Genomic DNA, 14,999 nt, shown 5'->3' on the forward strand with positions numbered 1-14,999 from the left:
AAAACCCAGTTAAAACCAAAGGTACAAAGTAGAGTTTCAGGAGGGAAACAGCGGGTCCATTTTTTAACAAAAGAGCAGTTGCCCACATTGGGACATACAGTTTCAGAAACTGGAGATGAAGGGAGCTCCGGTTTCATAATTTTTTGATTGTTTTTAATGTTGTTGTTGTGTTTTAAATTTCTTGTTTTTGTTTTTAACTAATGTTTTAATGTTGTTTTTATCTTGTTGTAAACCACCCAGAGATGTACGTTTTGGGCGGTATAGAAATATGTTAGATAGATAGATAGATAGATAGATAGATAGATAGATAAGACATGTAAATGTGGCCGCTGTCTCTTTTCAATACTACTTTTATTCTAACATGAATAAACCATGCCCTTTTCATTGATTGTGAGCAGATAGTGCTAAGAAATTATACAATGTCCTTTAATTACCTCCCCCATAGAAATTTGTGCTCAAGTTGGAATATTAGTCTCTGGAAGAGCTCTGGATTCAATTCCCTTGCATCTCTCAGTCAGCAGAGCTGCAGGGATCTCCATCTGAATCCTTGGAAAGCTTCTTCCAATCAGATAGATAATCCTGGGCAAGATGGACCAAAGGTCTGTTTCAGTATAAGGCAGTTTCATGTGTTTGTCTGTGATATGCAGGTTTAGAGTCTTGCCTGCTGGCACCCTTTGCTGCAAATGCTGAAGCAGGATGGTGAAGAGGTTCCTGCAGAGAAGGATTTGCACAAAGACAAAGCATTTTTTGCAGTTTCCAAAGGCTACTGAATGCTAGGGAGTTATTATTGCCTATTTCCATAGTAACCTTCTTCTGAGCTTGTCTTTGCCTGCTTTGAGCAAATCTGGTACAAGGGATTATTTACAAGCAACACAAGAAAACTGGCTGCATCATTCCATCGCCATGTTTCTCTGGCATTTAAATACATTTCCATTGCATAAAGGTGTTCAAATAAAGATCCCTTTCTGTTAGGCTCATCTAGTGCTGGTTATGAAACAATACTTATTTTGAAATCATGCTTATTGTACTGCTAATGTTGTTGCAAAATAAAATTATACTTTTCTCCAGCACATGGAGGAGGATTAAAAAAAAAACCCTCTTATCATTCTGGCGCTTCTCCCATTTCTAGGAAAGACCATGGGATGAACAATCAAGTGTCTTGCTTTTATTTTAATTAATGAATGTGTACCACCTTTAATGTGATTTAATTTAGGTGTACAAAATTGCTAATTTTGCAAGACAATTTATCAAGTGTTTGCAGGAAGTTTTATAATATATGGATGTTGAAAGATTTGTCAAGACAAGCAGAAATGCTCGGAAGGATCTGCACCTGGAAATATGATGAATAAGAATACAAATATGACAAATATGTATATACCGCGCTTTTCAACAAAAGTTCCCAAAGCGGTTTACATAGATATGAACTTTCCCCTTGGCCCACTACCACCCTCCCCACAGCAGCCGCTGCTGCCCCGTTGCCTGCGCAGTGTTTTAAAGTTGGGGGGGTGCAGATGTGATACTGGGTTTTGCCAATGAGATGACCTCATGCATTGCAAAAGCTTTTCTTCATAATTGTTTGCTCAGGATTGCATCATTGCATTATTTTGCGCTCCTTCCGAATACAAAAACTTGGGATTGCCCAGTGTAGCTCATTGGCATTCGTTTCAGTACAAACAAAAGACAGTGACTCACATCAGTGAGGACTCTATGGGCGGTGCATCCTCACAGCAGGAGGCTGCTTATAGCTGGAGAGCTTTACAATTGCTTCTGTATCTGTATTTGTGCATATGTGTGCAGTGTTTGTGTACTGTGTGGGGGTGATTGCCTGTGTCTTTTGAAAATGTGTCCCTGAGGGCTGCATGACCCCCCAGGGACATGTTTTCAGACAGTACAGGGCACTTCTGGAGAGAAAGAAACACCTCAAGGAGATAGATAGATAGATAGATAGATAGATAGATAGATAGATAGATAGATCGATCACCAAGGGGAGGAAAGGAGAAGGAGAAGCTAAGTTTGTTAGGGCTAGTAATTTTCTAGGGTTTGGTTTTTGGCTGGCTGGAACTGTTTGTGTGTTCGACAGAGGAGTTAGCCTGAGTGGGGGATTAATTCCAGGTGAGTGACTCAGCTTGTGGGAGGGGTCACATTCCTGAGGAGAGTCAGTTTGCCTGCTCATCTTCAATACAAGGCTGAGACCAGAGGAGCTTTATAAACAGATATTGAAGGAGTTTTACAGGAGTTTAGCAGGAGACTGGCAGGGAGCTCTTTGGAGAGGCACACAAGTGGTCCCCACAGGGGAGACACCCAGCACAAGAGTGCCCCTCCCTTTGGTCTCGTGCGGCGGGGAGGGCAATTTGTCCCAGCCACACTCCACACGAGGCCCTAAAAGAATGCTCAGTGGCCCATGAGAGTTTTGGGAGTGGGGCTTGGTCCACTGGCTGGGCAGTCTCCGTCCCAGACTCTCAGTTTGGGCCAGGCATCTGTGGGTATAGGAACTCCTTCATGGAGTTCTTTTCACCACAGAACATCTCCTGGTATTGGGGCGGGCGGCGAGCGGCAAGCAGCGGTTGAGGGCTGTTCGGCCTCTTTGGCCTGCTGCGGCTCCAGGGACATCGTCAACTGTGGCGGCAGCATGAATGGGGCTTGGGCCTGAGATGGAGGGCAGCCTGCAGTGGCAGCGGCAGCGAAGCGGTGGCGTCTTCCGGGCTTCGGCCTGAGGGTCTGGCTCTTCCCGAGGTCCCCGGCCTTGGTTGTGGTCTCAGTGGGGTTGTGGTCATAGCTGTGCGGTGTGGTCAGGGGCATTGCCACAGGGGGCCTTTCTACAGGACGACATTCTTGAATTTCATAAGGGGGTACTGGCTGCCGCTTATTTGTTCTCGGGTTTTAAGGAAGGTTTTCAGATTCCCTCCACATCCCACCATGTAGCGGCCATGTCCAACAACCTCAAATTGGTGGTGGGAATGGAGGCAGTGGTCCTCAGGAAGATTAATAAAGAGGTTGCGGCTGGCAGGGTGTTGGGGCCGTTTGATCGCCCCCCCCCCCTTTTCAGAATTGCGGGTTTCTCCCTTGGGAGTTGTTCCCAAGAAGGCGCCAGGTGAATTCTGTTTAATTCATCACTTGTCAAACCCTAGGGGGTCTTCTATCAATGATGGGATCCCAGACGCCCTGTGTTCAGTGTGCTACACCTCCTCTGATGAGGCGGTCCAGATGGTTAGGGACTGCGGAGTGGGGGCCTTGTTGGCCAAATGTGATACTGAGTCCACCTTCTGCCTGCTGCCTGTTTACCCTGCCAATTTTTATCTGTTGGGTTTCGCTTACCCGGGCAAATTTTACTTTGACCATGCCCTACCAATGGGCTGCTCTATTTCATGTGCGGCCATTGAGGCCTTTAGCACCTTTGTGGAGTGGGCAGTGAGGCAGAGGGTGGGGTTAATATTTACAGCACATTAAATGGATGATTTTCTTTTTGCAGGAAGGGGCAATTCGATGGAATGCCAACATCTGTTGCATTGCTTTATAGAATTGTCACAGGAGTTGGATGTTCCTCTGGACAAAGAGAAGATGGAAGGGCCAGACACGTGGCTTTCCTTCTTGGGAATCGAGCTCAATACCCTTGTGGGTTGCTCTCGGTTGCCACAGGGGAAGTTAGGGGTCCTTTTGGACCTGATCAGGACTCTAGGGAGCTCACGCAAGGCCACATTGAGGGAGTTTCAGGTGGTTACGGGGCACCTTAATTTCACGTGCAGGGTTGTGGTTCCGGGGAGAGCCTTTCTCAGGTGTCTCTGTGACCTTATGGTGTCTCTGTGACCCATGGCCTTCGGGCCCCACACCACAGGGTTCACATCACAGAGGGTGTTAGAGCGGATTTAGGCGTGTGGGAGGCCTTTTTGCTGGGCTTCAATGGCATCTCCTTTTGGAAGAGCAAACAGCTCATCAAGTCGGAGCCGCAAGTTCACTAGGATGTGGCAGGCAGCATGGGCTTTGTGGTGTATTTCAGGGGCCATTGGTGCGCGGCACACTGGCCTGCTGAATGGGTGCAGAGGGTGGGGTCATCAGGGATTTGAACTTCCTGGAATTCTTTCCCATCATGCTGGCTGTACACCTCTGGGTCGAGGATTTTGCCAACTCCACGGTCCGATTCTGGTGTGATAATCAGGCGGTGGTCCAGGTGGTTAACTCTCAGATCTCCCACTCTCGGCAGGTATCACTCTCTGCTGAGGGCTTTTGTGCTCCAGTGCCTTAAGGCCAACATCTTGTTTTTGGCACGCCATGTTCTGGGGATCCGGAATGACATTGCTGACGCCCTGTCTCGTTTTCAGGTGGACAGGTTCAGGAAGTTAGCGCCCGAGTCAGCACTGCATCCAGAGCCCATGCCTGCCACACTGTGGCATCTTGGCAAGTAGAGGCCCAGCGGGCCATAGCGGCTTCGTTGGCGCACAGCACCAGGGCGAGTTATGCTTCCAAGATAGCCACCTTCTCCTGCTTCCGGAGGACAGAGGGCCTAGCTGAGATCTGGCCTGTGCCAGCAGTTCATTTACTGCAGTTTTTAGTTCATTTGCACGGGGCAGGACGTGCCATGTCCACCTTAAGTGGTTATGTGGCGGCATTATCCTTTGAGGTGCAAACTAGAGGGGTGGAGGACTGCTCTGGGGACCCTAGAGTAAGGAGGATGCTGGAAGGTTGGTCCAGGGGACTCCCTACTGTTAGGGATTGTAGACTGCCATTTACCTTAAATCTGGTGACGGTATTAATCAGGCAGCTGCCGACATGTTGGGGGTCCCTTTGGGAGGTCCCACTTTTTCAAGTGGCTGTGCTTGTTGCATTTTTTTGTGCCTTCTGGCCTGGGGAGATGTTATCATGGAGCAGGCAATCTCCTAGGAACCGCTGCCTATGGTTCTCTGATTTGTCCTTAGTGGAAGGGGAGGCACGGCTTTTCCTGCATTGTTCTAAGACAGATCAGAGGGGTAGGGGGCAAGTTATTCATCTGGTTGCAGCTGGTGACTCTTCGTTTTGTCCGGTGGCTGCGTTATGGCACTACCTGGCTGTGGGGCCCTTCACAGGGAGATGCCTTTTTGTACATGAGGATAAGAATCCCCTGACACAGTACCAATTTTTGGCAATTCTATGGAAGGCCTTGGCATCGGCAGGGGTTCCTACTGAGGGGATTACCCTGCATTCCTTCCAGATTGGGGCCGCCACCCCGGCTAGCCGCATGGGGTTATAGGAGGACGTGGTCCAACAAATTGGACATTGGAAGTCTAAGGCTGTTAGGTGCTATGTGCACTAAGTTCAAAGCAGTTGTGCTGGCATTTATATGTTTGTTTTCTTGGCAGGTGCTGGCGGAGCAGCGGCTCCAATGCAGGTCCTTGTTTGCGGCCATTCGTTGGTCTTCTGGGCATTCAAGGGAGCCAGCACCTCCCAGTGGGGCACCCAGCTTGGCTTGGGAGAATGGGCCTCGGTTTACGGGATGGGTATGCGAGGTATGGTGTGGAGCCAGCTGCTCCCAGCAATTTGGGATCATTTAGCTAGATGCCCTAGGCCCGATTTCATTGTTAGTCATTTGAGCGAAAATGATTTAGGCAAGCGGACCGGCCTCTCTCTTATTCAGCAAGCCTCCTCCGACTTTTCAGTCCTGCAGGGTTGGATCCCTGGCATTCACATTATTTGGATCAGTTGGCTGCAACACAGGGTTTGGCAGGGGTGCAGAGTGTTAGGGGGAATGAAAGAGCCAGGCGTAAGACCTCCACTGCAATTGGCAACATGGTGGCGGCTAGCGGGGGCAGTGTTGTCTCAACCTAGGCTCTCTGCCCATTCCCCCCAAGTTTTTCGCCCAGATGGTGTTCATTTGTTGGAGGTCGGATATGACCTCTATCTCCAAAATATTCAGAGGGGGCTTGGTGAGGTTGTGGAGATATTTGGGGCAGCGAGGTCAAGCTAGGCTAACCTCCCTGTGTGGCAGGAACAGTGAGGGCCGGGTGGTAATTTGAGGGATAGAACATTGTTGAGCACCTTTGGATATTTAAGAAATGGATTGGTCAATCACTCCCTTGTGGTATGTGTGGCCCGGGGAGAATGATTTGCCATGCAACTCGCTTTAGGACTTCTCTAACCCTTGGGCTGAGCGGTCTGGGGTTGGTGAAGCACTAGAAATATTCAGGCCCTTTTTACTAAAGGGGTTGGCTTTGAAGGGGATAGGCAGGTTACGGGGTTTGTGAAGCACTATATATTCATTTATTTTATTGTTAAATTTATGCCCCGCCTTTCATTAAGAAAATGCCAAGGCAGCTCACAATAAAAATTTTAAAACAAGATTATTCAAAAGACACATTAAAATATTGAGCTAAAAATATAAAAACAAATCTGATTTTTTAAAAAAATAAATTAAAAGAAAAGCATAAAAATAGTACAAAATACAAGAAGCAGCAGTGGAGGCAATCATATAAAAGCCCGGGGGTGGGGGTGGGGAGCCACAATTTGACATGCTTTCTAAAAACCGTGATGGAGTCCGAGGAACGAATGGCCACTGGGAGAGCATTCCAGAGTCTGAGGGCAGCAACAGAGAAGGCACTGTCCCGAATGCACGACAACTTAGCCTCCCTCATTGTTGGGACCCAGAGCAGAGCCCCCTCAGATGACCTTGTCAAGCAGGCAGCAACCCTTGGGAGCAGGCGGTCCCTCAGGTAGCCCGGGCCCAAACCATTAAGTTTTGGGCTTAACAGATACTTCTAGATACACTAGAAGTATCCAGGCCCTTTTTTACTAAAGGGGTTGGCTTTGAAGGAGACGGGCAGGTTACACCTGCCAGTTTACTAAGCCAGGGTGTGTCGCCCTGAAAGGCACGGTGAAGGATGAGGGAGTCCTAACCCAGCCTTGTTAGGCCCGCACTGTTGTTAGGGGTGATTGATCTCCCCTGTGTTCCAGTCCAATATGCCTTCTGTTGTTATTAATAAAGTTGTGGCCCTTTCACCCAACACTATGTCTCTATGTCTTTTTGGGCCGGGGTCTGGGGACAATAAGGTGAGTACTACCAGACTTTTATAATTTTCTTGGAGGATAAAGCTTAAAACATTTAATTAGCTGACAACTGCACCCAGTACATAGCTTCAAGTGTACAAGCCCTATATACCCTATATACAAACCCTATATAACAGCCAATCAAACCAGTTATGTAGAATGTCAGCAGGGGTGGGGGGTGCTTCCCAGTGTATTGCACAGTGTGTCACATGTATGTCTATCTGCCTGAGAGGCAAAGGTCCTGGGTGTGCACTCAGTGCAAAAAGCTCCTGGTTCTCGGGGCACAAGTTCGTTCCCTCAAAGCCAAGGTGGCTAACTTGGAAAAGCTCAAGGAGGCAGAGACATGTGTGGATGAGACCCTCAGGGATGTGATAGAGGCATACGACTCCCAGGCTGACAGCAACTCTGCTGTCACGAAGGTCTCAGGGAAGGAGGACATCAGTCTGAGGAAGAGGGGGAAACTCCCTTAGCAGGGACCCCTTCCTTGGGTAATGCACCCATATTCTCTCGCACAGTGAATACTCCTCTATGGGTGGGGGGCCTCCTAGTAGTGGGTGGTTTTATCATTAGGGACCAGAGAGATGGGTCTGCGACCCTGAGTGTAGACCACATGGTTACTTGCCTACCTGGTGCGAAGGTTATGGACGTCACACTGCATCTAGGTAGGCTGTTAGGCAGTACTGGGGAGGTATCAGTTGTCATGGTGCACTTTGGCACCAACGATGTTGGGAAATACAGTCAGGAGATCCTAGAAGCCAAATTTAGGCTGCTAGGCAGCATACTTAAGTCCATGACCCCCAGGGTAGTGTTCTCTGAAATGCTACCTGTTCCACACACACGGACAGCGAGACAGGCAGAGCCGACAGGAACTGGTGGTATCTGGTTTGGCAAGCAAAACTCCCCTAAGCAGCAAAGGTGTGCATGTTTTGAATAAACAGAAGGGGACAGAGTAGAGTCAGGAGTTGGGCAGAAAGAAAAACATGGCAGCTTGATGGTAAGGGGGAATAGCACGCTAACACCAGACAAGGGACTTAGCATACAAGTGTCTATATAGCAATGCCAGAAGCCTCTGAGCGAAGACGGGTGAACTGGAGTGCTTGGTTACTAATGAAAACATAGATATAGTGGCTGTAATGGAAACCTGGTGGAACAGTGAGAACCAGTGGAATACAGTTATTCCTGGATATAAACTCTAGAGAAGGGACAGGGAGGGGAGGATTGGGGGGGGAGTAGCATTGTATATCAAAGAAGGGATGGATTCCAACAAGCTAAAAAGCCTAGGTAGACCAGAGTCCTCCACAGAATATTTATGGTTGAGATTACGAGGACTGAAAGGAAATGGGTTACTAGGGAATTGCTATCACCCTCCTGATCACAAGGAGTTAGATAAGACCAGGAGTTAGATAAGCAAATAAGAGAGGCATCAAAGAGAGACTGGGCAGAGAATGGGTGACTTCAGCTACCCACACAAACTGACCCTGGGTAAATTCACATTCAGGTAATGAAAGAAAGGCCAAATTTCTCGATGTGCTAAATGATTGTAGGGATGTGCCAACACATTCAATGTCAAACCAGCTCAGTTTGGCTGTTCAGGGTCGAACTGAACCACCCCCCGGTCAAGATGAACAACCCCCTGAAGCAACTCCCACCCCCAGCGTGGCTAACAAGTAGAGTCAGGGAAGCTATAAAAGGGAAGATGACTTCCTTCAGAAAATGAAAGTCCTGCCCAAATGAAGAGAACAGAAAGTCAATAAGGGATGCAAAAAGAGAGTTTGAGGAGCATATAGCTAGAAGTGTCTAGGGGAATTTATTTATTTTATTTATTTATCATATTTTTATACTGCCTGATATGTACATCTCTAGGTGGTGTATACAATTTAAAATATTTAAAAGTCACAAATTAAAATACATGACAATAAAAGAAATAGAATAAAATAATTATTAAAACAAGTTTTTAAAATTATTAAAATTAATTCTAATTAGAAGCCTGAGAAAACAGGAGAGTCTTGAGGTTCTTCCTGAAAACAAACAGAGGAGATGCTCTTATTTCAGCAGGGAGCATATTCCAAAGCCAAATGAATAGCAAAATCTTATTTAAATATATCATAAGTAGAAAACCTGCCAGGGAAGCAGTTGGCCCCTTAGATAATGAGGGCATGGAAGAGACTATTAAGGAGGAGGAGGAGACTGCAGAGAAGCTGAATGAGTTCTTTGCATGAGCTCTTTCCCCAGAGACATCTGGTGGGCCACTGTGTGAAACGGCATGCTGGACTAGATGGGCCTTGGGCCTGATCCAGCAGGGATGTTCTTATATTACTGAACCAGCAGGGATTTTCTTATGTTCTTATGAGAGAAGGTAGCCAAAAATCACTCACTCCCCCATGCTCGGGCACAGCAGCAGTAGTGGGGAACTTCTCTGCAGCACATAGATGTCTTCCTGGCACATCCCCACTACCTTAGTCAGGATGTCAGCCATCATCACAAGATGTGAGGATAGCCACTCACATGCTCCCACATGCCATATATTTAAAATCAGCACTAGAGGTCCCACCTTCTCTCCCATCAGTGGGAACGGCACATGAGCAGATCTAAGAAACAGGGCCTTTTCCATTTTGGTATCAAAACATGGGAACTGATCATGTGGTAGCCCACAGCTGGTCAGGTGGCTTTTCCTCCCCCCTCGATAATACGCTGGGTGTACAGGTGCTGGATCGGACAGTGCCATCTGACCCACCACTTGACTTCCAAACAATCACTTGGTTTTTGCAAATACATCGCCAAAAATCAGGAACCCTCACAGCTTCCATAGCTGGGTAGGACACTTCTCTCACTTTTTGAACTGGCGCACACTATTTCATGCGTGGCCCAGATAGTTTTAAAAGGCAGGCTTCCTCTTTTGCTATTTCCCAGTGTAAGATGAAGACTTTCCTATTTTGGAAGGCATTTGACTTCCCTGGGAGTCAATCCCATCGCTGCCTCCTTCACTACTGCCCTCTCTGATGCCTTCCCCACTCCCAAAAGTAAGAACGTAGGCTTTAGGGAAGGGAGAGAGGAAAGAAGGAGTTGGAGCAAGTGCTTTGCGGGCTCCTTTGAGTCTTTTTCAAGTGTTCTAATCTAGCTGACTGCTCACAAAGGGGACCAAGCTTTTGCAAGTGTTTAGTAGGCATGTGGACACAATCCCTTTCAAAATGAACACATCCTTGCTCATCAGCTGACCATTTGGACTTATTAACCAGCCATCAGCCTAACAAAGAGAAATCCTCAAGAACTCTGAGGAATCCCGATGCAAAAGGAACAAAATGATGCCATGTGCAGCTGTGTGCTTGTCAGGATGCTGCCTACTCTTTTTTGCTTATTTTGAGAATTAATTTCCCATTTTCAGAGTGGCTTTAAGAGAAGGGTGCAGAGAATGATTTGAATTTCTGCAGAACAATGGAAAGGACCTCATTTACGTCTCCTTTTCAAATAATGATTAAAAATAAAAACTTCCTTCCAAGGAATCCGCTAAGGTTGCCAAGTGACAGGATGCCTTGAGAGAAGGCCCTGCCTAGCTGAGTACACTTAACCTTTTATCTGCAGACACTTACTGAAGCAAACTGTTTTTTAGCAAGAGGGTCGTCTCAAGTCAACAGCTGCAGTTCACCTCTCCATGACTCCACGAAATCCATTCTACTTTGTAAACAGAAATGCATTTAAAAAAAAAAAAAAAACAACAACCCATTTCTGATGCTATAGCTGGTTCTGCTTGTGCAGAGACCATGTTTCTTATAAACCAGCCCAAAGGTTCTGGACACTGGGACCTTTGGAACGCGCTCCCTGCTGAAATAAGAGCCTCTCCTTCTCTTACAACTTTTAAAAAGGAAGTCAAGAAGACACATTTGTTCACCCAGGCTTTTAATTAGATACTGTTTTAATAGATTGATGGTTTTTAATAGGTTTAATGTTATTTTAAAAACATTGTAATGCTTCACCCTTTTTATTTGTGGTTGTATTGTTTTGTTGTTGCATTGTTAACCCCTGCTAACTGGGCAAAGAGGCACCTTTTTAACATGGTGAGTCTCTTTATTTAGCAGGGGGAAAGTAAATGGCCCTATCCACCCCCAGCACAGTACCTCCAGTGGCTGTTGCTGGTGTCTATCTTATGTTTCTTTTTAGATTGTGAGCCCTTTGGGGACAGGGATCCATCTCATTTATTTATTATTTCTCTTTGTAAACTGCCCTGAGCCATTTTTGGAAGGGCAGTATAGAAATCGAATAAATAATAAATAAAATAAATAGTTATATACTTATTTCTTGAACTCAATAAAACTCTTTGTTCTCACAATATCTTTGTTTACCCCCCCTTCCCCCCGCTTTATCTGCTGAACAAAAATATCTTTTCATTTCCTTAAACTCAACTTCAACACAAATGGTTGGAAGGTAATTGAAATGAGATAAGAATGAATGGAAGCTTCCTTTTATTCACAATGCTGTAGGATCAACAACTCTACCCACAAACAACAAAGCATGCATGCTCTCTTCGCAGATCATGAAAAGGAATGGCCGATTCATCCGGATGATGGGAGGCATAGAGTATGCTGTGATTTCAGGGACAGGAATCTATCTTATTTATTTATTTGTTATTTCTCTATGTAAACCACTTTGGAATTGTTTGTCGAAAAGCGGTATATAAATATTTGTTGTTGTTGTTGTTGTTGTTGTTGTTGTTGAAAACCGCCCAGAGACTTGTGTTTTGGGTAATACACAAATATGTTAGATAAGATAAGATAAGATAGATAGACATAGTCCCCAGTGCAGCCATGGCATATGAGCTGCCACTTGTGGATTTCTGTGGAGGGAAAAGGGTTCAATGGAAGGGTCCAAGATTTAACCAAAACCCCTCTCTTAGATACAATGGGCGACATGATTCACAGCCCTCCATCATCAGAAGGAGTGCTACAGGTCCATAATACCCATTCCTGTACTGAAGGCTTCTTTCTGCAGTGGACTGAACACAGAGGGGGAGGGGGAGCAATTTTCACATTTCTACCCTCCCTCCAGAAGCCTTTTTAACATTTATAAATCTATTCCCGAGAGCTGAACAAATGGTAAAGAATCCACCAGCACAGCCAATATTCATTATGCATACTCTGCCTTACCTTTATACCTCCCCTATTCCTATTCTGAAGAAAGCTCACAGCGGCTGAGAGCAAAGCAAAATACAAAATCATGTTTCACTCTTCCAGAACATAAGGATCTGAAATCCAATTAAAATGTAGCATTTTGGGTCCCAATTGTTTTTAATGGGAAATTGTTTTTGACTCTCCCCTGTTGAAATCAGGCTCTCATCCTAAGCACCATGGCTGACATACCATTCAAGGGTACATCAGTATAGTAATGTTGCATGCACACGTGGTGGGAAAAACCGCCTTGGAGATTGTTTTAATGAAAGGTGGTATACAAAACAATCAATAAATAATAATCTCACACATTAGTTGTCTTCTTATGAATACTTGTGCAACTTCATTTGCAGAATATTTGTTTTTGTGGCATTTGTGCAACTTGCACATATGCAGTGTTACTGGGCTGATGTACCCTTGTGTACATCAGTCACGTATTAGCGGAAAATGCCATTGAAATAAGGGGGACTTGCTTCTGAGTAAATGTGTATAGTTGTACTAGGAACATAGGAACATAGGAAACTGTCATATACTGAGTCAGACCATTGGTCTATCTAGCTCAGTATTGTCTTCACAGACTGGCAGCGGCTTCTCCAAGGTTACAGGCAGGAATCTCTCTCAGCCCTATCTTGGAGAAGCCAGGGAGGGAACTTGAAACCTTCTGCTCTTCCCAGAGCGGCTTCATCCCCTGAGGGGAATATCTTGCAGTGCTCACACATCAAGTCACCCATTCAGATGCAACCAGGGCAGACCCTGCTTAGCTATGGGGACAAGTCATGCTTGCTACCACAAGACCGGCTCTCCTCCTGTTGCTTAACCTTGCTGGATCATGCCCCTATTTCTGTTTCAAGTTTTGGAAAGACATAAAAAACAATGGTGGATTTGAACAAAGACCCATCCAGGTAACCTGGGTAGTATCCTGTTTCTCAAAGCAGGCCAATCAGATGTTTCCATGAAATCCACAATCAGCGTGTAAAGGCAATCGCCCTCTCTTCTAGTTGCCTCCCAGCAACTGGTACTCAGTGATATCCTGCCTCAGATCTGGAGGTTCCATAGAGCCATCATGACTAATAACCGTGGAAAGACCTTTCCTTCTCTAGTCCCCCTTTAAAGGCTGACTTGATGATATTTCACCTGGTGCACAACATGCAATATAGATGTGTACACATCATGAGTACTCACCTCACACCCCCGCTGCTGCTCCCAATGCAAAAGTGAGATGCCTCCATGTCTACTAATCACAAAGTCTACTAATCAACGTGTCTACTAATCACAGGAAGAGGAGGAGGGAAGGCCATGGGCGCTCACAGAGTGTGCACTTCCTTATCGCATGTGGTAGGCCAAGCAGAAGAAGTATCATTCTAACCAGCACTCTGTTATTTACAGTATCTCAGGGGGCAATGTTTAATCCCATGCCACTTCAGGAACGTCACTATACATTCCTTTAACACTTTGGGGAAAAATTATCTTCTGTCTCCAGCTGGAGAAGAGCAAGAGGCCAAAGCACGCAACAGAACTGATTCCACAATGCCACCTTTTAGAGAAAGAAGGACTCTTTTGCCACCTAGTGGTTCTGCTTGGACCTGAACAAAAGCAACCTGTCATTTTCTTCCACTACATGAAAGAGAATTAAAATGTTAACCATCCACATTTTTCTAGCCGGTCAAGGAAAAGAACAAAAGGGGGCAGGGTGGAAGTTGTATTCTTGTGCTAGTTGTTGCCAACCCTGAATCCAAACTTTGCACCAGAATGTAGAGGAAGAGCAATTATAGTACATTATACCTTTGTTAAGCATTAAGCTCTACATTAAAGGTTCAGCATATTTCTGGAGATGTTTCTATCCTTGTAAAGCTGATTTTTTCCCCATTCTGTTTTGTTTTGTCCAGCTCATTTTAGTAAAGTGCAGCAATCTTTAAGGAGTGCACAGCAGTGGTCTGTGCATTTGAATGCAGCTTCTTGAAAAGGAACTGCAGGGTATGATTGAACTCAGGGCAATTTTGAGAATCGTAGAACTTCGGTTTCCTTAGAAACTGAATGACTGGAGAAACAGGACATAAATGGAGCCTGTTAAAATGGCATCCCCAACTGTTTCCCCAAGATCCCCCACCCCACCCAGGGAAATGGTATTAATCTTGAGCTTATCACCACTGGCCTTCAGACTGTGCTCCCTCCCACACTCTCTGACAGCCAATGCAGTTTCTTGCAACTGAGTTCAAATTCTACTTCTTCTATAGATTCAGGATTTGATTGTGAGATCGTAGTTCCCCCACGTAGAGATCACCCAAACTGAAAGTGATGGGTGTAACCTTCTAGAGTGCCGCAGCCATTTGAGGTAAAGTGAGGTGATGGCGACTGTGGGAAGACCTTTTCAGTGGTGGCCCCGCAATCATGGAACGCTCTCTCCCCAGAGAAGCTCAGCTGGGCCTACGCTGCTGTCCTTTCAGCACCAGGCAAAGACTTTGTTATTCTCCCAGATGTTTATAATCTCTGCTAGAAGAAAGTGTTTTTGTTGCTGCTGTTTTGAGCCTGCTGCTTTCGTCTTTGTTTTTTCTTTTTCGTTGTTGCTCTTGTTTATGGCAGTAGCGGCCCAACCTAGCAAGCCTGTGGAGTGCCAAAGGAGACAGCTCGTGTTGCCACCCTGGCTCTCCAGCTGTGCCCAAGAATTGCACTGCCTGAAAGTTGGCCATTTGTCAAGTAGAGCCGCATGGTTAACTGTGCAGCTCTACCTGGTGAATAGTCAGTCTGCAGGCAGCATGTCTCTTAGGTGGAGCAGGAGAGCGAGGAGCAACCCAGCCTGCCTCCTTCTGCACTCCACTGGCTCGTTAGGTT

General features: G+C 46.0%; 1 protein-coding gene and 1 long non-coding RNA gene across 3 annotated transcripts in view; one reads left to right on the plus strand and one right to left on the minus strand.

The window, feature by feature from the left end:
- Positions 1-573: 573 nt before the first annotated feature.
- Positions 574-14,999, plus strand: part of SERPINA10 (serpin family A member 10) — a 37,590-nt gene continuing 23,164 nt past the window's right edge. The window contains exon 1 of the mRNA XM_053286077.1: positions 574-599. Coding sequence (XP_053142052.1) covers positions 589-599 — 11 coding nt within the window. The 5' untranslated portion in view covers positions 574-588. The remainder of the gene's footprint in view (positions 600-14,999) is intronic.
- On the minus strand, positions 8,800-13,490 carry LOC128340665 (uncharacterized). 2 transcript variants are annotated; one of them, XR_008313867.1, is made up of 3 exons: positions 13,353-13,490; positions 10,599-10,683; positions 8,800-9,029 (listed from the first exon to the last, which is right to left on the minus strand). It is a non-coding gene; the product is annotated as an uncharacterized LOC128340665 (long non-coding RNA). The 2 variants fall into 2 exon arrangements; XR_008313866.1 differs by having other exon boundaries at positions 10,599-10,680; positions 13,353-13,480.

This window comes from Hemicordylus capensis, chromosome 1 (genome assembly GCF_027244095.1).
Source record: "Hemicordylus capensis ecotype Gifberg chromosome 1, rHemCap1.1.pri, whole genome shotgun sequence".
Taxonomy (NCBI): domain Eukaryota; kingdom Metazoa; phylum Chordata; class Lepidosauria; order Squamata; family Cordylidae; genus Hemicordylus; species Hemicordylus capensis.